The sequence below is a fragment of the Nyctibius grandis genome, chromosome 31 (genome assembly GCF_013368605.1).
Source record: "Nyctibius grandis isolate bNycGra1 chromosome 31, bNycGra1.pri, whole genome shotgun sequence".
Lineage (NCBI taxonomy): Eukaryota > Metazoa > Chordata > Aves > Nyctibiiformes > Nyctibiidae > Nyctibius > Nyctibius grandis.
Genome location: NC_090688.1, coordinates 5,445,420 through 5,468,009, shown reverse-complemented (window position 1 = coordinate 5,468,009; position 22,590 = coordinate 5,445,420). Strand labels below are relative to the sequence as shown.

Genomic DNA, 22,590 nt, shown 5'->3' with positions numbered 1-22,590 from the left:
CCCGAGGCCGGGTGAGGGGCGGCGGCAGTGGCGGGCCGCGCCCGGCAGACGGAGCTGTGCGGGAGGCGGGGGCACCGGCGCGGCCCCGCCATCCCTGCGCATCCCGCAGCCCCGCCGGGGATGCCGCCGCCCGCCGGGCCCTGAGCGCCGGGACGGCCGGCGGCCGCCGGCCCCGCTCCGCCGCCCCCCGCCCGCCCCGACCCCGCTGGAGCCGCCGCCGCCCCCCGCAGCCCGCCTGGAAAATGGAGTGAGTACCGGACCCGGCCGCGCCGCCGCCGCGGGACCCCGGCCCCGGGCCGCGGCCCCCCGGTGCCGCCGGCTCGGCACCGCAGTACCGGGGGGTAGCCCCCCGCGTGCCAGGGCCCGGGACCCCCGCACCGGGGCTGCGGGAACCCCACACCGCGGGCTCATGGAGCCCACACCGGGGGCTCGTATCCCCCCCGATACCGGGGCTGGGGACCCCAAAATGGGGGGCTCGGGTGCCTCTGATCCTGCGGGCTCAGGACCCCAACACCGGGGCCTCGCATCCTCCCGGTGCTGGGGCTCGGGACCCCGGTCCCCCCGCGCTGCTCCGCGGGCGATGCCCCTCCCGGGTCCCAGCCCGGCTGGGGGGTGCCGGGTGCCAGCTCGGGGTGCAGTGGCGGAGGCCCCGGCGTGGGGGCTGCGGGGGGCGAGTCCCAGCTGGCAGCGGTGCGGGGAGCGGTGGGGTGGGGAGGGCGTTTATGTTCGTGTTTTGAACCTGTTGTTGCTGCTGCGTGTGGCGGGGGCGAGTGGGTGGCTGCAGCCGCGGACCCCTCCCTGCGCCCGCACCCCAGCCTCTGCCCAGGGACCCGGCTGCCGCGGGGAATCCTCGCGCCCCGGTCCCGCCGGACGGACGCTCTCCGGCCCCGGCCTCGTCCTTTGTGTGCTGCGGTGGGGCCCTGCCCGGTCGGTGGGTGCCTGCGGGGGGGCACGGAGCCGGGCACGGGGCTCTGCGGGCGGGTGGGGAAGGAGGGAGCAGGTGGAGGCCGTCAGGAGGCCGGGGCTGGGAGCCATCCTGCCCGGGCCTGCAGCGTGCCCATGCTGGGAGGGCACGGGGGGGTCGACTGCTCAGCGAGCCGGGTACCAGCGACAGCAGCCGACCGGGCTGGCCCTGTCTCACCCCGGCCCTTCCTTCCCTCCCGTGGCTCTAGTCCCCGCCGTGGCAAACAAAGGTCCCCCCAGCATCTCCTGGCTTTGGCTCCGGGGGCTTCCCGGGGGCATCCAGCCAGCCCGCCCAGGGTCGGCCACCCTCCGCTCCTCACGGGCACCTCGCCTTGCACTGGTTCACTGGCCACCTGCTAGTGAGATACCAGGTGCTCAACAGGTCCCGCTGGCCACCATCTGCCTCCCACCCGGGGAGCTGTGGGGTGCTGGCAAGGTTCGGGGTGGTGGTTTCCTGGGGTCGGGGCGGGCGCTGGCTGCCTTAGGGCTGAGGGGGCACCGGCGGGGGCCTGGGGACGAGTCGGAGGCCGGGGTGCAGCATCTGCGGGGCTGGGGGAGCGGAGCGGCTCCCCTTGCTGCCGGAGGGGCCGGAGGCTTTGCCGTGCAGGTGCTTGAGGGAAACCCCCCAAGTGACGCGGGGTGGGGGGCTCACCCCGGCGAGCTGCGGGAGCAGCGTCTTCCCCACGGCCTGCATGGCTTCTGCGTGGGCAGCGCTGGTGCAGCCCCTCCGGCCGCTCGGCTGGCCGCGGCTTTACGGGAGGGGGCTCCTGGGCTTTCGGGCTGGAATAAACGTGCAAAATTTGTTGGCAGTTAAAATGCCCGAATGCATTTTAACGTTCAGGTCAGTCCTGGTCAGTCAGGTCAGTCCTGCTCCCTCAAATCCAGAGCCTGGTCATGGGGCTGGAGGTTTAGGAGAGCCCCGGGGCGGGTGGGGACACAGCGAGGGGCTCCCCTGACGTCGGCCTGGCTCTGTGGCAGGTCACGGGCGCTGGGGAGGAGGGTCCTGGGTGCCGGGAGCCGCTGGTGCCCCGGGGGTTGGCTGGAAGCTCCCAGATCCTGCGAGGCTGCGCGGGTCCCGTCGGGGCTGCCCGCCTGCCCTCTGCTCCCGCGGGGCTCTTGAGCAGCTGGAGATTTGGCATCTCCACGTCTGGCTGCTCCGGCAGTTTGTCTGGGCAGGTCGCTGCTCTCCCCTCTGGGCCTGGGGTCTCCTTGGAGCGGGGGCCCCCCCGCCATGGGACGGGGCCTCTCAGCTGGACCCGCTGGGCAGGGACCGGAGCAGGTTTCCTGGGAAGGTGCCGGTGTTGGCGTTCCCGCTTCCTGGCCAGGAAGAGCCCCTTTCCTCGCGCAGGGTCGGTGGTTCACGCGGTCCGTGCCGTGCTGGGAGCCGCGCCGTGGCTCGCCGGTGGAGGTGGCAGGAGGAAGGCTGGGGAGGGGACATGCGCTGGGGCAGGGGCAGAGCTCGGGGCTGGGGCAGGGGCGTGCGCTGGAGCCCGGTTTCCCGAGTCTGTCTTCCCTCCGGAGGCAGGCGAGCCCCCGGGCCCCAGACAGAAGCCGCTCTGGGGGATGAGGATGAGCCCTGCACAGCCCGGGAGGAGCACGAGGAGCCGGCGGATCCTGCCCCAGACAGGTGTTTCCTGGCGGAGCGTGGCTGGACGTGGGCTGAGCCCGGCCCCTTGGCTCAGCGCCGAGGACCGAGCTCCCGGCGGGTGCCCGGGGCTCACCGGGGTGCCCCTGCCAGGAGCCACGTTCCTGCCGGCTCCTTGGGGCCTCGTGTGCGCTCGTGTTCATGGCGTTGGCGTGGGAAAGCCGCGCTGCCTCGTGTGAACGGGAACCCAGGGGCCGAGTGACGCGGCTGGGGCCACCCCGGGGTGGCAGGGAGCCGGGCGCCGGAGCTGCCCGTCCCAGCCCCTCGGTGCTCCCAGGCGTGGGGCCGGCTCCGCGCTCATTCATAAATCGTGTGGGAGTTTCCTGGGGAGCTTCGCTCCTCTAACTGGAAGGGAGCTGGAAACCCAAGTGTTTGCAGGGCACTTGAACCATTGTTTGAAAGATCTGTAATTTTCCAATCAAACTCCCTCCCCAAGCCTCCCTTCATCAAATATTCATGGGATCCATTTTCTCCTGGCACTCCCAGCCCACGTCGCAGCCCCAAGAATCAATCAGGCTGCTCTGCTTGCTCTAATGCATCCTGCGTTTTCGGGAGCCTGGGGCTGCCATCTCCTCCTCCCGCCTTCCCCCATCTCCTCCCGTCCCCTCCCGGAGCGGCAGCGTTGGATGGGGCTGCGCCAGCAGCGGGACCGTGGGGCAGGCGCGGCTCGTGGGGTGGGAGGGAGCGGGACAGGGCGCTGGGACGGGGCAGGAGCAGCCCCCGTGTCACCAGGGCCGGGGCAGGCGGATCGGACCCTGGCTCCTCGGCAGCACAGCTTTCTGTCCGTCCTCGCCCGAGCCGCTGGCCACTGATTTATTTGCCTTTGCGGTCGATGAGTGCTGGCCCCCGGGCCGCTGCGGCCCCCTCCCCTCCCCTCCGCCGCCAACGAGGGTGTTCGATAGCGGCCCCGCTGCTGATGGCTGCATGGCAGAGGCTTTGCAGGCTCTCCGCAGGCGCGCTCCCCGTGGCGGCGTCACCCCAGGCCCGGCCAAGGGCTCTTGGCATGGGAACGGTGTAAATCACTGCCGGTCCCTCGATTCCTGCCGCTGTCACGGGCTCTGGGCCCCGCACCGGGACCCGTCTGCTCGGGGTTGGGGCCGGCTGGTGTCGGTACGGGGGTCCGGTGGTGCCCCTGGGCAGGGCTCTCTCCCTGCCCTCCCCCTGGCTCGGAGCTGAGCGGGTGGAAAGGGAGCGGAGGTCAGGGGAGCCGAGGAGCAGCTTGAAACAGCTCTTCGCACATTTGGATGAGCTAATGGGAAAAAAACAGAGGAAGGCAAATAAACATTATTGTTTCATGTCAGGCAGGGAGGAGACAAAAGGTCACGGGCTTCCCTTGTGATGGTAGGAAACGGCAGCATCAGCAGGGCTGGAAAGAGCTGGAGAGCCCGGGGAGAGCGCGCGGGCGCTCGCACGTGTGTGGACCCGGCCGTGGGGCCGGCACTGCTGCCTCTGCAGGGGCAGTTCCCAAGGCATCACCCCCCGGTGCCGCCCGCCTCCCTGGTCCTTTCCACCTCGTCCCCTGCACCGAGGCCCGTGGCTCTCGCTGCCACGCGGTGCGACCGGCGACGGCTCGAGGAGCTGCCGGGGAGCGGCGGGGCTGCGACGCGCACGGACACCGGGCGGACCAGCATGAGCCTGTTAACGGCAGCTCACGAGACCGGGTGAAACGAGGGGGGAGGACGGGCTCGCTCGGGGTGCGTGGTGCCTGGGGGGCTCGGTGGCCCTGGGCTCGGTGGCCCTGGGGTGGCCTTTCCGCCCCTCCCTGGCCCCCCGGATGGCTCCGGGGCTGGCGCTGGCGTGGCCAAACCCCCCGGGGACGCTGCGGCCTGTCCCGCCGGGGGGGTCTGGGCCGGCGGAGCAGCAGCCCCAGCCCCGGGGGGGCCCCGCGGTCCCCCCGCCCGCGCTGCGCATCCCCCCGCCCGCGGCTCGCCCGTTGCCATGGCGCCATCGCCAGGCAACCGTTGCCAGGGAACCGCCTCCCAGCTCATGGGGCCGGCGGCTGCGGGGCCCCATCGGCACCGGCCCGGGGCTGCTGGTGCGGAAGGGAACAGGAGGGTGGGGGCGGCTCCGAGGCCGCTCTGGGCTGTGCTGTGGCAGGGGGGGTCTGGGCAGGGGCCTCCCCGCCCCGGCCCGGGGCTCGGCTCTCCCACCCCGCAGCAGGGTCCCTGTCAGGGCACCGACCCCCGGGGATGGGGCACGGTGGGGCCCGGGGGCTGCCTGGGGCAGGGACCCCCTTCCACCTCGTCGCCCTGTCCCAGGGCACCGGGGTCACCCCCCTCTGCGCCCCCTCCCCAGGGTCTGGCGGCGGTGGGTCGGTGTCAGCGGGGCTGGGGCGGGGGGCCGGGAGGGTGCAGCGAGGGGCATCCAGCCTGTTTTGCATCTCTCCCTGGGCCAGGAAGATTCCTGGCGTCCGACCCGGGAATGCGGAGACTGTAGCAAATAATGGAAAATAAAGAGGATGGAGGAGGGAGGAAAAGCAGAACGGAACGTTTCGGGAATGCTGTAAAAGTTTGGATCCATCGGACGGGGCAAGATCCAGGAGAGGAACAGGCCCTGGCCAGAGCCCTCCGCGGTGCCGAGAGCTGGGCCTGGGGGGGGTCCTGGCCCCAGAGCGGGAAGAGCCCGTGGCAAAGGGCAGCCCTGGCACCGTGGGGCCGGTGCCAGCCTGGCCCCGCGGCCGCTCGGCAGCCCCGGCTCGGGGCAGGGCGCGGGGGGGGCGGCCGGGGCCTCCCTTCAACTTTCGCCCATAATCTGCCTCTGCTGAGCAAAGTCCTGAGCCCCGGGGGGCCCTTCCGGGGAGAAGGGGAGGTTTCACCCCTCAGGGCAGGGTGTAGGGCCGCGGTGCGGGTGCTGCTCCCTGCTTCGGGGCCCTGTGTCCCCGCAGCCCCCACACCCGCCCGTGGGGCCCGTCGCTGCCCTCGGCACGGCTCCGGGTTGTGCAACTGCAGGAGAACCACGCTCCGGGTCTGGCTTTGCTGAGGAAGTTTGTTCCTCCGTGTCTGGGGGTGAGGCAAGACCCCGGCACGGGGCCGGGGAAGGGCAGACCCCGCTCGCAGCCCCAGCACGTCGGCAGAGGAGGTTTCCCTCGGGAAACCCGCTGTCCCCGGCCCCTCTCCCTGCGAGGGGACGGCTCCTGCCATGGGGGGTTTGCGGGGTGCAGCTGGGCTTGGGGACAGTCAGGGGGGAGCGGGGTCGCCCCTCGCCCCCGCCGCTGTCCCTGTGCGGGCGGACAGGGAGCGGCAGCAGAGCGGGTGGGGACGGGCGGGGGACGCGCAGACACCCCGACTCTCTTTGGGTCTGTAATTATTGAATTCCCGTCCGGGGCAGCGCAGGCTGCCAGGCGCAACCCAGGGGACGAGGCTGCGGGTGTGCGCCTGCGCCTGCCGAGCAGCCGCCGCGTCGCCGCAAACAGCACAGAAATAACCGCTGCCGAAGCAGCACCTTCCCGGGGGTGCGGGGTGAGGGCAGGACGGTTCATCTCGGTTCATCGCCGCCTTCGGGGGGTCCCGTTGCCCCGGCACAGCCTGTTCCGGTTGCTTTCGGTCCCTTTGTGTGCATGTCCGTGTGTCTGTGCACATATGCATGTGTGTCCATGTGTCTGTGCACGTGTGCATGCGTGTGCCTGCACGCCACCCGTCACTGCCCGGGAAAGGTGTCGGCAGCCAAGAAACGGGCTTGGAATGGAAAGCGTGAGCCAGGTCGAGCCGCGGGGGTGGCCAGGGCCGTCCCGCTCCAGCCCCGCCGTGGGCACCGGTTCCATCTGCGCTGCGGCCACCGGAGGAGCGGGTCCGGCTGCGCCGGGTGCCCCCGGTGCCGGGCAGGGTGCCCACGCAGGGGGTTCAGGCAGGGGCTGGGGGGTGCCTGGAGGAGCCGTGCAGGCGAGGGGCAGGGGGCTCCGGGGTGGCGAGGGGAAGGGGAGAGAGGAGCCGGCGGGAGGGGAGGGTCCGGCCTCTGTCCGCGCGCGGTGTCCGGGCGCCGGTGGCACAGTGTCCCCGTTCACCCGCTGCCCGCAGCCCCCCCTCACTGTCCTCTCCCTCCCTTGCAGGGTCGTGGAGCCCAGCACCCTGCAGCAGGAGCGGCTGCAGGCCATCGCGGTGAGTCCCCGGCGAGCGGCCGGACCTCGGGCCGGCGTCCCCCCGTCCCCGCGCCATCCCTGCAGCGCTGGGCCACCCCTGGGGTCGGGGGCCGCGCTGGGCAGCCCCTCCCCAGCACAGAGCGGGGCACTGGGCGGGTTTAAACCCCAGCGCTGCCCCGTGGCAGCTCCCTGCCCGCCGCGGGCTGCCAGCGTCCCCGGCCCCGCGGCCACCGGCCGATCTCCGCTGCACAAAGGACAAATTGTTCCGGGCCAGAGGAGAGGGAAGCGGGTGACGCTGCCCGGGCTGGGGCTGACTGCGCTGAGCTGGCCCGTCCCCAGGACGTGCGGCGAGGGGGGGCCGGAGGGTGGCCGTGGGGCTAGTTCCCCCGACGCTGGCCAGCTCGCTCAGCAGGGCCGGGCGAGGGGAAGGCGAACAGCCCCCAGGCTCTGCCCCGGTTTCTCTGCACCCTCCGTGCCTCAGTTTCCCCCGGTGAGGGCAGGGACGTGGCACTGGGGGTTCCCAGTGGGCTGTCCCCAAGGCACAGCTTGTGTCCCCGTGTCAGACCCTGCGGGAGCCCCTCGACCCCCGCTCCCTGCTTGCCCTGGCCGGGAGGGAGGTGCTCCCGCCCCAGCGGTGCCCGGTGCCGGCCCCCTCCCCACGCCGAGCCCGGCTCTGCCGCTCTCGTCCCTCCAGGAGAAGCGGAAACGTCAGACGGAGATCGAGAACAAGAGGCGGCAGCTCGAGGACGACAGGCGGCAGCTGCAGCACCTCAAGGTGAGGGTCCCGGGGCCCCCCGGGCAGCCTCTGCGCCGGGGCCCCCCCGGCTGCGGGGGTGGCAGCGCCGTGACCCCCCTCTGCTCCCCAGTCCAAGGCTCTGCGGGAGAGATGGCTGCTGGAGGGGGCCCCGGCCTCGGGCTCCGGGGAGGACGAGGCCATGAAGAAGCAGATGCAGGAGGATGAGGTGAAGACCAAGGAGCTGGAGGAAACCATCCAGAGGTAACGGGGCCGGCGTGGGGCCGGGGTGTCGGGGTGCGCTTGGAGGGACCCCGGGTCTCTCCAGGGACCCCTGAGCAGGTCTGGCGTGGTCCCGTGTGCTGGGCACGAGGCTCGAGGCACGCTGCTGTGCCGCGGCATCGCTCGGACGGGGCAGCCTCTGCAGAGCTCGGGGCTGCGGGGAGCGGAGGTGCCGCCACGGCGCTGCCGGGGCTCGGCCGCTCTCGCCGTGAACCCTCCGGCTGGGTCTTGCTGGCGTTTGTCCGGGGGCTGCAGCCGGTCCCAGAGCCCGTGCAGCCCCACGGACCCCCCAGCCGTGCTCTGCCCAGGGCTGTGGGGGGCATCAGTGGAGCTGTGGGGCGGGGGGCCAGGGCTGGGGCTGGGGCTGGGGTCCCGTGATGGCAGGGGCAGGGATACGGGGGGCTGGTTCCCCGTGGACGTCCGTCCCCATCGCGGTGGCTCAGCCCTTGGGGAAGGGGCAGGGGGGAGGTTGGGGGGAGAAGCCTCAGCCCCTGCCCAGCCCCCTCGGCCCCCGGCAGCCAGTGGCCGTGTCCCGGCAGCGGCTGGCCCGCAGGAATGCCATCAGTCATGGCTGGGCCGCTGATTGCCGAGCGCCAGCGCGGAGAGGGGTCAGGCACGAAGGGGCCTTTGTGTGCGGGCAGTGGCGCGGGCCATTCCTCCGCCGGCGCCGCGGGGAGACGGGAGCTGGGGGGGCTCTGCCGGGGGGCTGCCCCGCGCGGGCAGAGGGGCCCTCGCTTATGGGGCTGTGAGTCCGCGGGGACCCCCAGACCTCCGGTGTCCCGGTGGGGCCCCGCTGCCGGCACAGCTCTGGTCGTGCTGGTGGGAAGCTCAGAGGGGCTTTGGGGACACACGCGGGAGCAGACGGTGACGGAGCCGCGTGGCTCCAAGCCAGGGCGCTGGCAAGGGCATGGTGGGTGTCACCGCACGGGGACAGCGAGAGCTGGGGGGTGCCCTGTGGGGTCGGTCCGCTGCCCGATGCCCGTGGAGGGGCTTCTTCTGTCCACTTGGACCGAGCCTGTTGGCTCAGCAGCCGCGGAGCCACAACCATCGTCCTGAGCATCGCTGGCCCCATGGGGACACGTGTGTGGGCGACAGGCACCCAGGTGAGGGGCAGCTGCCCGTGCTGTGGCTCCCCGCGCCGTGGCTGCCCGTGGCCTCTCATCCCCAACTCTCCCTGCAGGCTGGAGAAGGAGCTGGAGACGCTGGAGAACGGCAGCTCAGCGGCTTCCACCAAGGAGAACCTGGCGGAGGCGGCAGCACCGGCCGAGGAGGAGAAGGCAGAGGCCGTCCCCAACATGCAGAAGGTGGCACGGCCGCGCTCGGTGGCAGGGCTGCCCGCTGGGGGGGTGGCATCTGCCATCTGGGGATGGGTGGTGGGTGGTGGGTGTCCGGTGGCTCCCGGGCGGCTCCTAACCTCTCCCTTCTGTTTTGCAGAGTCCCCTGGGCACAGTCAAGGGTAGGTGACCCCCACCCTGGCCGCGGTTCCCACTCGTGGGGGGCAGCACCCGCTGTCCCCTCATGCTGCCCCAGTGCTGGGGATGGATGGGGTGGGGGAGCCGGGGCAGCCCCATCCCCATGTCCCTGTCCCCTCCCAGGCAGCGGTGCCCTGCGGCGGGGGGAGCCCACCCCAGGCGCCAGCCGTGGGGGGACACGCCGCCCTCCCTGGGGGGACACGCCGCCCTCCCTGGGGCCCGTCTCGCGGACGCGCAGCCGGCCGGGCGATGGCTTTGGCTCAGGCGGGCGCCTCTCTCCTCCGTCCCCAGCCGAGAAGGTCCCTGGCAGCCCCATGAAGGCGGTGGAAGGCACCGACATGATGAAGGCAGGTAGGTGCCCGGTGCCTGGTGGCTCCCCCCGTGCCCCCCGCTCGCCGCCCGCCCCGCAGCCCTGCCGCCGCCGCTCCCCGCCGCTCGATGCCTTTCCAAGCCCCGGGCACAGAACGTCGCTCGTTTGCAATCACAGGGTTTGTTTTTGCTTCCCCCCCGTGCCCGGTCGCCGGCTCAGGGCCCCCTCACCCCCTGTCCCGGGTCTCTGCTCCGGTTTCATCCTTCGCCTCTTGCTCCGTTCGCGGCTTCTTGGCGCACAGGCGGGGGAGCGGAGCGTCGCTGACGGCGTGGGTGACCCTGCGCCGGTGCTGGTAGCCCCGTGGCTGGCTGGTGGCCCCGTGGCTGGCTGCCGGAGGGCTCGCAGAGGCGCTGACAGCGGGCAGGGACGCGGGGGGCTGAGTGCCCGCGCTGGGGGCTGCAGCCGCTCTGCGCTGGAGAGGTTTGCTCTGGTTTGGGGGAACGGCTCGGACCGGGCTGCGGCGCCGGTGCTGGGCAGAGCCTGGCTCAGGGTCCTCGGAGCAAAGTGCCACCAGGCCGAGGTGACCCCGGTGCTGGTGGGGACTGGCCAGGAGCCAACAGAGACCCTGAGGGTCACCCGCTCACCAGCTGGACAGACGGACGTGGCGCCGCCTGCCACAGTGCCACGAGGGCCCAGCTGGGCCCCAGCCAGGGGAAGCAGAGCTGGAGGTAAGGTGAGGCTGCGCCAGGACGGTGACAGCCCCGCAGGTCCCGGTAGGGCCGTGCCCGGGATGTCGCACCCGCTGCTGCCATTCGCCGCCCCTCGCTACCGCCCGCTGCCTCGCTGCCGCCGCTGAGCACCATGCCACACCGTGGCACACCGTGCCACACCGCATCGCACCGTGCCATACCACACCGCATCGCACCACACCGCTGCCGCCACGTGCCCGCCCGCTGCTGGCCGCCAATCCGGGGCTGGGGGGGGGCCGGGGCCGCCGTAACGCGCGCTGTCCTCTTTGTGTCCCAGCCATGTACTCGGTGGAGATCACGGTGGAGAAGGACAGAGTGACCGGGGAGACCAAGGTCCTGTCCAGCACCACGATGCTCCCCCAGAACCACTGTCTGCAGGGGGTCAAAGTGTACGAGGATGAGCTGAAAGGTACGGCCCGGCCCGGCCCGGCCCGGCCCGCTCGCCAGCGGCAGGAGCACAGGGCAGGGACAAGGGTGCCGGATCCGTCCCGGCAGCACGGCGTGGGCAGCCCCGACGGGCCGGCCCTGGTTTGCACGTCGTGACCCTGCGCCGATGGAGAGCGGAGAAGAGGATTGGCGGTGCCCCGGGCTCGGGAGCCCGTCCCACGGCGGGGGACATGGCACCGGCACCGTGTGGGCTGGCAGCGGGGAGAAGGCGCAGCGATAGGGACCGGTCCCCGCCTGCCGCCCCTGCTTCTGGGATCCTGCTTCGGAGTGCCTGGTGACACCAAGGGATGGCTGTGTCGGTGGCAAGGACCAGCCACGGAGCTGGGGCACGTTACTGGGGACTGTGGTGGCCGAGGGGACCGACCGCCTCTCCAAGGAAACCGCGCTGCACCGGCAGCCGGGCCCGTCCAACACCCTCCCTGTGGCCACGGCCATGGCGGCACCGGGCCACACAGCCCTTCGCCTTCACCGCAGGACCCCCGGCTCCGAGGACGGGCTGAGGAGCTGCCTCAGCAGCAGCTGGCCCGGGGCAGCCGCGCGTTGGTCCCGGCCGGGGCTGTTGCCATACCTCTCTGCCGGCTGTCGCGGCTACTGCGCCGATCGTCGCGTGATGCCCCAGGTCAAGTGGAAAATGCGATGAGCCGGAGGCCGCTCTCGCCATGACGCACATCCCCTGCCTACAGCGCTGCCAAGCGTGCCAGCGGCGGGCAAGCTCCGTCCCCTCCTGGCACGGGGCCACCAGGTGCCACGGGCAGCAGGACATGGCAGGACGTGGTGGGGCAGCACCTGCCGAATGCTCACCGTGGTTGTACCGGCGGTGGTGCCAGTGGAGCGTTGTGCCAGTCCTGGGCCAGCCGGGTGCCAGACGGGCGCCATCCCACTGTGGCGAGCGCGGCCAGCTCGGCAGGCTGGCAGCAACCTGGCAGGCGGCCGCGGCTCCCGTGGGCTCACCGGGTCCGAGGCCGCGGAGGTGCCAAGGGCCGGGAACGGCTCCTGGCGTCGTGCTTTTGCTTTGGCTTCTCCGTCTGCCGTCGAGTGAGGGCCGGGCGCTGCGGGGGGTCCGGCAGCAGCTGTGGCTGAGGGGGGTTGGGTGCTGCCGGGGGGTCCCGGCCCCCAAGCCGGGGCTGTGGGGGAGCCGGGTCCGAGCAGGTTGCACTGGCAGGAGCTTTCCTGGGTTGGCCTGTGCCCCCACGCCACCCCCCTCACCTGCTGCTCTTGTCCCCGCAGTGGTGCACGCGGTGAGCGCCGAGGACGGGGCCCTGCAGAACGGCGCCCACCCGCTCAGCTCCTCCGAGGTCGACGAGCTCCTGCACAAGGCGGACGAGGCCTCGCTGGGCGAAGCGGCCGGGCGCGAGGCCGCGGCCAGGCCCAGCACCGAGCCCCGCGGCTCCCCGGGCAGCCAGAAGCCGACGCCGCGGCGGGAGATCACGGGGCTGCAAGCGACGGCGCGGGAGAGCCCCGGGGCGCTGCCGCCGGGCGAGGGGACGGGGCCGAGCCGCGAGCAGCCCGTCACCATGATCTTCATGGGCTACCAGAACGTGGAGGACGAGGATGAGACCAAGAAGGTGCTGGGGCTGGAGGGCACCATCAAGGCCGAGCTGGTGGTGATCGAGGACGCCGAGAGCAAGCCGGAGCCGGCGCGCAAGGACCACGCGCCGCCCAACGGCACCGCGCTGGAGCCGGCGGCCGCCCAGCCGCCGGGCGAGGAGGGCCCGGGCGCGCCGGAGCCGGGTGCCAACGCCGCGGAGGCCAAGGAGGCCGAGCAGGAGACGGACACGGACGCGAAGAAGCAGCGCTGCAAGTGCTGCACGGTGATGTGAGCCCCCGGCCCCCCCGGCTGCCCCCGCCGAGCCCCCCCCCGCCCCGGCCCCCCGCCAGCCACCCCGGCACGCCGGGCTCCCCCCTGCCCCGCCGGACACGGACCCTCCCGCAGACCTGACCCCACCAGCGCTGCCTCTGGTATTTATTAGAGCCCACCTCACCCCGCGCCGGAGCCCTCCTGCCTCCCCTCCTCTCACCGGCACCCTCCCGGAGTGGGCCGCGCTGGGGGGCCGGAGGACACCGCTGCTCCCGTGGGTGACTCCTGGGGAGCCGGCAGCCAGCGAGACCCACGGGGGCACGGAGCCAGCCCCTCGCCAGCCCCTCTCTCCGTGCCTCCATCATCCGTTTCTCGCCTGGGTGCTCGCAGTGACGCTGCCGCCAGCCGGGTACCGATGCCGCAGGGCTGCCACGGGCTCCCCGGGGCCGTTCCTCCGTCTCGGCCGCCACGCCAGCATCACCAGGCTCTGCCAGCCTCCTCCTGGGGCCCGTGTCCTCTGTGGGTGGCAATGGCAGCGAGGGCAGGGGAGCAGGGGGGGCCCAGCCCCATGGGGACGGGGATGGGGATGGGGCTCCCGTGCCCCCTCGCAGCAGCAGGAGGGTGTCCCAGCGCCGTGTCCCAGCACCGTGTCCCCCCAGCCGTGGCTGCGTGGCAGCAGCAGCTTTGTCAAGCCGCTTTGTGGGGCCCCAGGCTGCAGTGACAGGTCCCCGAGGCGAGCGGGGCGGCCCAGTTCACCCCAGGCACTGTGACTGGGAGCTACTGGGGGGTCCAGTGTCCCACAGAGAGCGTCCCCCCTCCGCACCCCAGCCCTTCAGCGGGGATTTCACCACCAGCACCAGCGTTTCCTCCCCACTGAGACCCGCTGGGGCAGGGGGGAGGGTGGGGGTCCCATAGCAGCACCCATGGGTGCTGAGCCCTGCCCAAACCCAGGCGCTTCTGCTGCAGCCGCTGACACGTCTCGTGGGCGTCGGGCACGGGGCTCCTGCTGAGACCCCTCGCCACTTTGCAGGGCCGGGGGGGCTGCGCCAGGGGGGTCCCACCTCCAGCCAGCCCTGTCCCAGGTGTGCTGGGGCTTGGAGCCCCGTGTGCCAGCCCCGCGCCGGGGTTGCTGTCAGTGCCCGGTGCCCCACGTCGGCCGCCCCTGAGCCAGCTGCAGCCGCTGGCAGTGCCACGTCCCCAGGACGTGGGGGCTTCAGGCAGGGAGCGCGGCCCAGCTGCCACCCAGCCAGCGCGGGGGTCCTTGTCCCCAGGGGTCCCCTGCCTCTCCCCCGTGTGAGCAGTGACACCCCCCCCATGACATCCCAGTTGCCCCCCAGTTGCCCCCCAGGCTGCAGTTTTCCCCCCCAACAGAGTCACTGTGGGGACAGGGGAGGGGCCGGGGGCCAGGGGCTGCAGGGGTCGCGGTGCCGGTCCCCCTGTGGGGACCCCGAGCCCCAGCTGGGCTCTGACAGCCCCTGGGAGAGGCAGCACTGGGGGAGGGTTGGGGGGGTCGGGGCTGGCACCCGGGGGAAGGGGGAGCTGCTCCTGCCTCTCCCGCAGACGGGCATCGCCGGAGCCCGTCACTGCGGTGCCGCAGGGCGGGGGGCTGCGGCTGGGTGCCGTGGGGCGTCTGCCCCATAGATCCTGGGGGGCTGCGTTAGGGCTGGGTCCCCAGCGGGGATGTCACCTCCCGCCACCCCCTCGCTGGGGGCCAGCACCGCTCACCCCATCCTGCCCATGTCCCACAATCCCCCCGGCCCCTCGGTTGGCTTCGGCCCCCGGCCCCATCCGGCCCCCGCGGCGGCGGGGAGCAGGACCGGGCCCCCGCGGGGCCGGGGCTGAGGGGGGGCCGGCGGAGGAGCCCCCCCGCACACCCCAGCCCCGGCCCGGCCCCGCCGCCCCCGCTGAAGTGCACTTCCCGCGCCCCCGTGCTTTTCACTCGTGCCGAAGCCGTTTGAAGTTCTCCCCCTCCCCGGCCCTCCCCGTTGTTTGTAAGAGACCCCGACCCAGCAAATAAACTGTGTGACCAACCAGCCTGGGCCTCCGCCTCCGCACGGGCACCGGGGCCGGCACCGCGGCACCCCGACAGGTGGGAGGGGGCCGGGCCGGGATCCTGGGGATGGGGGTTATGGGGATCCCGGGGATGATGGGGATGGGGATGGGGATGCTGGGGATGGGGACGATGGGGGATTCGCCCACCGCTGCTGGCACAGCACCCCATTCCCACCCGGCAGCACTGGCACCTGCCGGCCCAGGGCAGGGGCAGGAGCTGCCCAGCTGGCCGGGGTCTGACCCGGGCAGGTCTCTCCCAGCAGAATAAATCCCCTCGGTTCCTCCCTCCTGTGGGCAGCGGGGCCTGGCCACGGTGACGGCCAGCGGGCAGGGGCAGGGGCACGGCGCTTCCACACCCCCGTGTGCCTCCAGCCCCCGACGCCGCCCCAGAGGGGTCCATCCCCACACCGACGCTGACCCCAGGCAAGGGAGGTGTCCGGGTGCACCCCACCAGGGCGGGTCCTCTGTGCCACCCTGGAGCCCAGGGCACAGGGAAGGGCAGCGCGGTTGGGATGCCACCCTGTCACTGCCGCGTTGCCAGCCCCGGCACCGGGGTGACAGACACGTGGCCACGGCACAGGCGGGTGGGAACCGGGATGCTGGGAGGAAAGGGATGCAGGCGTGACGCTGGCGGGTGTGCCCAGGTGAAGGGGACGTGGCAGCCCCGGTTCCTGTTTGTCCCAAGGGGCAACGCGGTGTCAGGACCCCCCGGTGCCGTCACCACGCGGCCGTGGGGTCCTGCTCCCACCCGGGGCTGGGTGCCAGGGCTCGCTCCTGGGGCGGCGGGGCCTCGGCTCTGCCCGGTGCCAGCGCGGGCAGCCCGGCACACGCCCTGCCGCGGGCGGGGTGCGCTCCTGGCCATCGCCCGTGGACTTTGTCTCAGCCCGGTGGTAAAACAGGCTCCGCTCCCCTGCCCGGAAACGCAGAGCCACCCGCAGCCACACCGCGGCCACCGTCCCCGGGCCAGCCAGTGCCGGAGCCGGCAGCCCCGAGAGAGGGGCCGGGGGCACCGAGGGGCCGGGCAGGGGTAAGTGGAACCTCCCAGGCACCCCACAGCTGGAGCGAGCCGGGGTCTGACCCCATCGCCGTGCCCAGGCCGTCGCAGGTGGCAGCGGGGCCGGGAGGAGCTTTCCTGGGGCACTGGGCTCTGGGGGGACGCAGAGCTGTCACAGTGGGGCGGAGAGGACGAGGACAGGGACCCCCTGCCCCAGACATGGGTGTGGGCTCCAGCAGCCATGGCCACGGTCACCGAGGGCATCAGGGCCACCGTGCCATGGTCCTGCCCCTGGCCTGGCAGGTACTGGATGCCTGAGGTTTCCAGACCAGGCGCAGGGGCTTGTCCCTGCTGGGCAGCAGGGGGCCGGGGAGGGCACCCACGGCTGCTGGGGCGGCAGAGCCGGCAGAGCCAGGGCTGCCGTGGCAGCGAGGGCACCCGGCCCAGCCCTGCCTGCGCAAACACAGGGTTATCGGGCAGCGGGGCCGGGAGAGGCCCCGCGGTGTAAACAGGAGAGTGCAGGCTCCCGGCACGGCTGCAGGGAGGTGTGTCGGTGCCGCTGCACTGGTGCGTCGGTGCCCCGGCACGTGGGTGCATCAGCGCATCGGCACCTCGGCACACGGGTGCCGCAGGCCGGGGCCAAGGGCAGCCCTCCCGGCGAGGGAGCCGGCTGCAGCGGAGGGGACGGTGGCGCGGGGGGCGCCGGGAACGGGTCGTTGAACCGCGGCCAGCGCCGAGCCCAGACGGTTCTTGGAATTCCCCACGGGCTCGGGCTGAGCTTATCAGGGCCCCGCAGCCGCGCGGCCCCGCGGCCCCCACGCCCCACCGCCGCCCACCCAGCCGCTCCCGGGCAGACGCGGCTCAGCTGGGTGCCCCGAGCGGCCTCCCCGGGGCGTGGGGACCCCCGCCCCGACGGTGCCCCCGGACAGTAAGTGCAGCACGGTCGGGGCGGGGGCGCGGGCAGCACAGGGGGGCTCGGGGCGGCCGTTCTCCCCCAGCCTTGGAGGGACCGGTCCCCACACCGGCTCCGTGGTGGTGGGCACGCGGAGGGGCCGTGGCTGTTTGCACGGGGAGGGGTGGGCGCACGGCAGGTCTGCAGCCTGTCACAGGACCCCCGGGGCGGGGGGACCCTGGAAATCTCCCTGCGTGTCCCTCTGTGGCGGGGGGGCCCAGGCCAGGCTCCGGGTGCTGCAGTGCCGCCTGCTCTGCCCAGCAGCTCCCCATGGCGCGTGGTTGGGCCGGGGGCAGCCTGGCACAGCGGAGACCCCCCGGGACCCCCCATCCCCACACGCCTGCAGCGCCAGGCAGCCAGTTGGGTGGGTTTGGGTGCTGCTTCGGGAGGGGCCGTGCCGTTGGCGTGGGGCCGGCCGGGAGCCCCGATAACAGCCCGGCCGGTTCCCCCTCCCCGCTCCCCTCCTGCGGTGAGGAGCCCCCTCCCAGCAGGGACCTCTGCCCCCCCCAGACACGATAAGGGGTGCGGGCAGAGAGTTTCCCGTATCCAGGGGCTATAAAACAGCAACAGTGAATCACAGGCGGGGACACGGGGAGGTTCCGGGAACGCGGCTGGGCACAGCGCGGCGGGACCGGCAGCGCCCGCAGCCCCCGGCCCCGCTCCTGCTGCGGGCAGAGGCTGGGCACGGCGGTGGGCAGCGGCCCCGGCTGCCCCTGACGAGCCCCAGGTGCTCCGGCCCCGGGAACGGCTTAAACGGCCCCAGAGCCGCCGGGCCGGCCCCGTTAGCCCCGGGAGGAAGGGGCAGCCCGGGCGGACGGGGGTGGAGCGGGGGCAGCTCCGGCGCCGCTGCAGGGCAGGAGGCACGTCCGGGGCTGCTCCGGGACCCGCAGCCGCCGTCCCGGGGAGCCTCACGCCGAGCCGCGCTCCCGGCACCGCAGCACCGGGCTCGGGGCTGCCCCGGTACCGGCAGGAGGCTGCGAGCGCCCGCGGAGCCGTGCCCGGCGCGGCTGCACCCCTGACCCGGCCGGGAGCGGTGACAGCCGGGCTGCGCCTCGGCAAACGGAGGAGAGGACGGGCTGCTGGCCCGGGGGCACGCCCGGCTCGCCCGGGGGCACATGTTCTTGCTGGCACCGGGGCGGGGGTTGGCATTTGCAATGGGAGCTGCCGTCACCCCCGGACCCACCCAGCGCAGGATGGGCGCCGGGGTCGGGGCAATTCGCTCCCGCTGGGCGCGACACGGGGGTTAAAGTCCCTCCTTTTATGAGCCATGAAACCAGTTTTATGATCCCGCTGTTTCAACGGCCCGGCTGTTGGGAGCCTCCTGCCCACCAACGCACCAGGAGAAATTCCAGGCAGGGGTGGCCCCGGTGCCGCCGCCGCTCCCTGATGCTCCCGGTGCCACCCGGGGCCGGTCCCCGTGTGCGCAGCGAGGGGCGAGGGCTGCCCGGGGCGGTGGCAGGACGTGGCATCGCCCAAAGCCCCGCGGCTGGGGTCTCGCTGCCCTCTCAGGGGTGCGGGCGGTGTTGGCTGCCCGCGGCAGGTTTGGCTTCGCTCGTGGCTCGGGACGAGGCCGGGCAGGGGGACAGGGGCGGGAGGGGGACCTCGGCCTCGGGGCAGTTCCCATCGGGACCGGCGCGTCGTGCTCTGGCTGCTCCCGGCCCAGACCTGTCGCTTCTGGGCAAATGGAGCTGGACGTGGCTGGGTTGTGCCAGCGGTGTCTGTCCCCAGGGCACAGGTGCCTCTCGGTCACCGCCCGGGCGAGGACAGTCCAGGCTGCACGCCCCGACCTCTGCTCCTGCTGCTCTTAACGGCCGCTCTCCCCTCCTGCTTGCAGGGCCAGCCGGGTCCTGTCCCCATCCTCCGGTGAGCCGGGAGCCCAAGGGCCACCTCGAAGCTGAGCAGCGCCCGCGGTCCAGGCTGGCAGAGGGTTGAACACTGACCGTCCCCAGGAGATGGACAGAGTCACCAGGCACCTGGTCTTCCAGCTCCCCCAGACCTCGCACAAGCACGACTATAGCGATGCTCACCCAGGCGGCTCGTCGGCAGAGCACGGGGCCGACAGCGACGACGACGTGTTTGGCCCCGCTCAACACAGCAGCCAGAGGGTGGGAAACGGCTACGGCTGGAAAAAGAGGTCGAAGTCACCCTCCTATTTCCTGGATGGTGGAAAAGACGTCTGGACCCCGTCCCCGGACAGGGAGTCCAAGCTGGAGGTGGTGAGGTCGGGAAGCCTGTACGACCTCAGGGCTTACCGGGGCGAGAGGAAACCCTCGAAGCTTTATGATGAGGACGAGCAGGAGCAGTACAGGGTCCCTCCACCGAACATCTCGCCCGAGAAAGCCAGGGAGCTTGAGGACGAGCGGAGGGAGATCATCCGGAGCCAGGTGATGAGGAAGAGCTCCACGATGGCTGAGCGGTGGAGCTCCACGGATGAGCTGAGCTCCATCAGCCCCGGCGAGGGCCGGCACACAGGCAGCTTCACCACCAGCTTCGCCATTTGCTTTGACAAACCCTCCCCAGGGAGGGCAGCGACGTCTGTTGACCCTGAGAATATTGACACGGAGCAGATCAACTTCTCCGCTGCTCGGCAGCAGTTCCTGATGCTGGAGAAGACCAACCCGGGCTCTTTTTTCAGCCCAGGGCAACAGGCCGTGTCTCCAAAGCCAGAGTCGATGACAAAAGTCTCTAGGCAAGAGTGGCAGAGTCCTGAGACGGCCACGAAGGCTCCAAGAGGTGATGGCAGTGCTGGTGCATCCAGCCAGGGCAGGACGGACAAAACCGTTTATCAGGTTCATAGTGTGTCCTACAAGACCCCTGCGAAGGAGGAGGTTTATGGTCCCAGAAGGGCTGATACCGAAAGGTCGTATCCCACCGGGAAAACATCTGGCTTGACTAAAGCATCTTCCAGAGAGGACCTGGACTCCGGCCTGGGTGAGATGTATAACGAAGCCACTGCAGGCTACGCCAGCGATGGGAGCGCATCCAACGAGACCTTCAACGGCCTCGTGGATCTGAGGGCCGGCAGCAACGGCCGGGACAAGGAGACGAAGATCAGCAACGAGACACCCATCGAGCGGGAGATCCGCATGGCGATGGAGAGGGAGGAGAACCTCTGGAAGGAGAGGGGCATCCAGCGGCTGACGTCCAGCAGCGAGCTGGTGGAGATCCAGACCAAGCCTCTCCTCTCCATGCACGCCTCCCCCGGCCCGGGCAGGAAAGGGAAGGACAAAGGCCGCGCTTCCCTTTACGTCCAGAGGGAGATCGAGCAGGAAACCAAGCGCGAGGAAGATCTGAAGAAGCAAGGGCGGCTGCTGGGGACGTATGACAGGGGCACGCAGCAGGAGCTGGACGAGCGCAGGAGGGTGTTCGAGCAGGAGGAACCCTCCCCGCAGAAGCCCACCCCCTTGAGGAGGGCGGACGAGCGGAGGAGCCTCGTTAATGAGTTTGTGGCGGAGCAGCCCCCCAGCCACGGCCCCAGCCCTGCAGAAGACCCCAGGGGTGGGAGAAGCCTTCCCAGCTACACCGTGAGCATCACGCGCTTCCAGGTGTCCCGGCCGCGCTTCTCCGTCAGCGAGAGGAGCCAGGAGCAGCCCCTCGTGTCCCAGCGCGCTTCCACCGGCGCCAGCGAACGGGGCGGCGAGGATTCCTGGGGAGGAAGGCTCCCCGGCTCCACCCCGAGCCCCGCCGGCACGGCTGTCCTGCCCAGGGAGTACTTCTCCTTGTCCTTCTGGAAGCCCAAGGTCTCCTTCGTGGACGACATGGGGACGCAGAACCCGCTCAGGAGGGAGGAGGGCCGGGAGGAGCCGTACAAGGTGAGGACCTGGAAGGCGCAGACGTCGGCGCTGATCGAGGAGGAGATCCAGAGCGACTTGCAGAGGGAAGAGGAGCTGCAGGAGCAGCGGCGGCGGCGGCAGCTGATGGACGGCTACTCCCTGGTGGGCAGCGAGGGCTTCCCCCAGGAGGGCTCCCGCTCCCGGCACAGCTCTGGTAAGGGGAGGAGAGGACCGGTGGGCTGGGACGGGGCAGGGGTCAGTCCCGGGGGCAGAGCCAGCGTGGGCATCTGCCCTCCTGCCCTCCCGTTCCTCGTGGCTCTGAGCCTCAGCAGGAGCCGTCTGGGGCAGGAGCCTTGCTCTGCTGCGGGGTCCCCAGCCCCCGGGGGGGTCCTGGTGTCCCTCACCCCCCGACGGCTCTTTCTCTTGAAGCTGCCTCAGGTGTCAGCGGCAGCTACTCGGTGTCCGGGTCTCCAGTCTCCACTCCTGCCTCGCACCAGGCGGGGGTCCTGGGGCTGATATCGTCCTTCACCCCGCTGAGAGTGGCCGGTCCCTCCCAGGGCAGCACGGAGACCCTCGCCCCCGACTCGGCTCGTTCCAGCCCCTTCGAGGAGCGGAGGAGGAGGGTGAAGGAGGACGGAAAGGTGAACGCGCCCACCCTGCCCGCACTGGGCAGGACGTGGTCGGGGGGCTGGAGCCCAGGGGAGGCTGGTGGCCCCGGGGCCGGAGGTGGCCATGCCCGGCTCCCACACGGAGCTGGAGGTCCAGCTGCTCAGCTCGGTGGGAGACCTGGTGGTGGCGGCGCCGGCAAGGGGCTGTGCCGAGCCCCCAGGGCAGCGCCCCACAGCTCGGGGTGCCAGTGCTGGGTGGGACTGGAGCGGAGCAGCAGCTTCCTCCTGGGGGGGTCCTGGCCTGACTGTCCCCCCGCTCCGGGGAGGGCACGACCGCTCGTGCTGTCTCCCCTTGCCTCCCCCCCTGCCCTGGGTGTTTCCCTGAAGGTCACTGGTCTCTGACCCCTTCTCCCCCTTCCACAGTACGCTGGCATCGAACCCGTTGACCAGATCAACACGGAGGTAAAGTCCTTCACGTAGGCGAGGGCTCTGCCTGCGCTGCCCCAACCCTCCCTCCCCGCTGGGCTCCCCCCCGGTCCCGGGGGCTGGCGGGATGGACGGGGGCCGCGGGCACCGCTCGGGTGGGCATCGCGCTGGGCAGACGTGTCACGGCTGCTGCACGGGGCGGGGGGGCAAGTCCTGCAAGAGAGATGGTTTGTAAAAATACCTGCTTGATAGAAGGGTTCTGTGCCTTGTGGTTTGTTCAGGTTGTGGAGAGCACCCGAGTGACCCGCCACAAGAGCGCCATGGCCCAGCGCTGGGAGGCAGGGCAGTACGTCCGGGACGACGACTGAGGGAGCCCTCGGGGCCAGGGAGGGACGGGGCCACTGGACTTCGCCGTGTACTTGCCCAGTTTGGGATCAACTGACACAGGATTGAAACGCCTGATCAGTTCAGCTCCTGGTTACCATCGGAATCAGAGACTTGTACACTGCAGATCGCAGCCATTTTCGCTACAACAGACGATCCTCCCAATGCATTAGATGTGCTCGTTCGTTCCCCTTCCCTTTGAGGCGGGGTAATACATTTTTTCTTAAGAGGGGAAAAATTGGATCACTTTCTTTTAATCACTTCTGCAAGGAGACAGCTAGATGGAATCATACGGTAATTTAACTTCTTTCTCATGGGAAGCTGCGTCTCTGGCTTACCAAAAAGCTGTTTTATTTCTAAGGGGGTTTAAGTTTTTAAGTACCAGACCACCAGGCATCCCCGAGGAGGGTGCCTGGACCGGCAGATACCTTCGGATCAACACCAGCATCCAACTGGGAAATCAACGTTTCCGCTTAACTCGTGATCTGCTGAGATGCAGCAACAGAATATACATTTATATACACAAAGGCTGTTTATTTTGCTAATTTATTAAAGAGTCATCGCTCTCCCTCCTTCCTCCGGCCAGGTCTGCCTGTCTGCTCCCTTGGTTTCACAGTGGGCCCTTCAAAGGAGCCCCCGCGCCCGGGGGCACGGGGCCGGGGCCGGGGCCGAGCCCGGGGCGGGGGGGACGGGGCTCCCGGGGGGTCCCTACGGCAGCGAGGGACACGGACCGGCCCCGGGGGCAGCGAGGGACACGGACCGGCCCCGCTGCCCGTCGCCGCTGTCGCTAGGTGGCCCCCGGCGAGCGCGCAGGCAGCGCGAACCGCGGGCACCCACGACGGGCGAGCTGCGGCGGGCGAAGGGCGAGCCCCCCGCCTGGCAGAGCCCCCAGCCCGGCCCGGCCGCCCCGGCCCCGCTGCAGGCTCA

At 71.4% G+C, this 22,590-nt stretch overlaps 2 protein-coding genes across 4 annotated transcripts; both read left to right on the top strand.

Annotated features, from left to right (window-relative positions):
* Positions 1 to 199: 199 nt before the first annotated feature.
* On the top strand, positions 200 to 13,943 carry PALM (paralemmin). Of its 3 annotated transcripts, none has more exons than XM_068420589.1 (9): positions 200 to 247; positions 6,654 to 6,702; positions 7,378 to 7,458; positions 7,550 to 7,680; positions 8,879 to 9,002; positions 9,133 to 9,154; positions 9,462 to 9,521; positions 10,507 to 10,638; positions 11,904 to 13,943. In XM_068420589.1, exons 1-9 carry the CDS (start codon positions 243 to 245, stop codon positions 12,494 to 12,496), a joined length of 1,197 nt encoding a protein of 398 aa, XP_068276690.1. In that variant the 5' UTR covers positions 200 to 242; the 3' UTR covers positions 12,497 to 13,943. The 3 variants fall into 3 exon arrangements, with proteins under 3 accessions (XP_068276690.1, XP_068276689.1, XP_068276691.1); XM_068420588.1 differs by lacking the exon at positions 200 to 247 and adding an exon at positions 4,205 to 4,269; XM_068420590.1 differs by lacking the exons at positions 200 to 247; positions 10,507 to 10,638 and adding an exon at positions 4,205 to 4,269.
* A 2,422-nt stretch (positions 13,944 to 16,365) lies between these two features.
* On the top strand, positions 16,366 to 22,190 carry MISP (mitotic spindle positioning). Its single transcript, XM_068420583.1, has 5 exons — positions 16,366 to 16,448; positions 18,307 to 20,459; positions 20,675 to 20,886; positions 21,277 to 21,315; positions 21,561 to 22,190. The coding sequence occupies exons 2-5, from the start codon at positions 18,425 to 18,427 to the stop codon at positions 21,645 to 21,647; spliced, it is 2,373 nt and encodes a 790-aa protein (XP_068276684.1). The 5' UTR covers positions 16,366 to 16,448; positions 18,307 to 18,424; the 3' UTR covers positions 21,648 to 22,190.
* The last annotated feature ends 400 nt before the right edge of the window (positions 22,191 to 22,590 follow it).

Coding starts and splice junctions, on each gene's coding strand:
- PALM (XM_068420588.1), top strand. CDS start 4,238: ATGAGCCTGTTAACGGCAGCTCACGAGACCGG. Junction 4,270..6,653: donor ACGGCAGCTCACGAGACCGG/GTGAAACGAGGG, acceptor CCTCCCTTGCAG/GGTCGTGGAGCCCAGCACCC. Junction 10,639..11,903: donor GTACGAGGATGAGCTGAAAG/GTACGGCCCGGC, acceptor TTGTCCCCGCAG/TGGTGCACGCGGTGAGCGCC.
- MISP (XM_068420583.1), top strand. CDS start 18,425: ATGGACAGAGTCACCAGGCACCTGGTCTTCCAGCTCCCCCAGACCTCG. Junction 20,460..20,674: donor CCGCTCCCGGCACAGCTCTG/GTAAGGGGAGGA, acceptor TTTCTCTTGAAG/CTGCCTCAGGTGTCAGCGGC. Junction 20,887..21,276: donor GGGTGAAGGAGGACGGAAAG/GTGAACGCGCCC, acceptor CCCCTTCCACAG/TACGCTGGCATCGAACCCGT.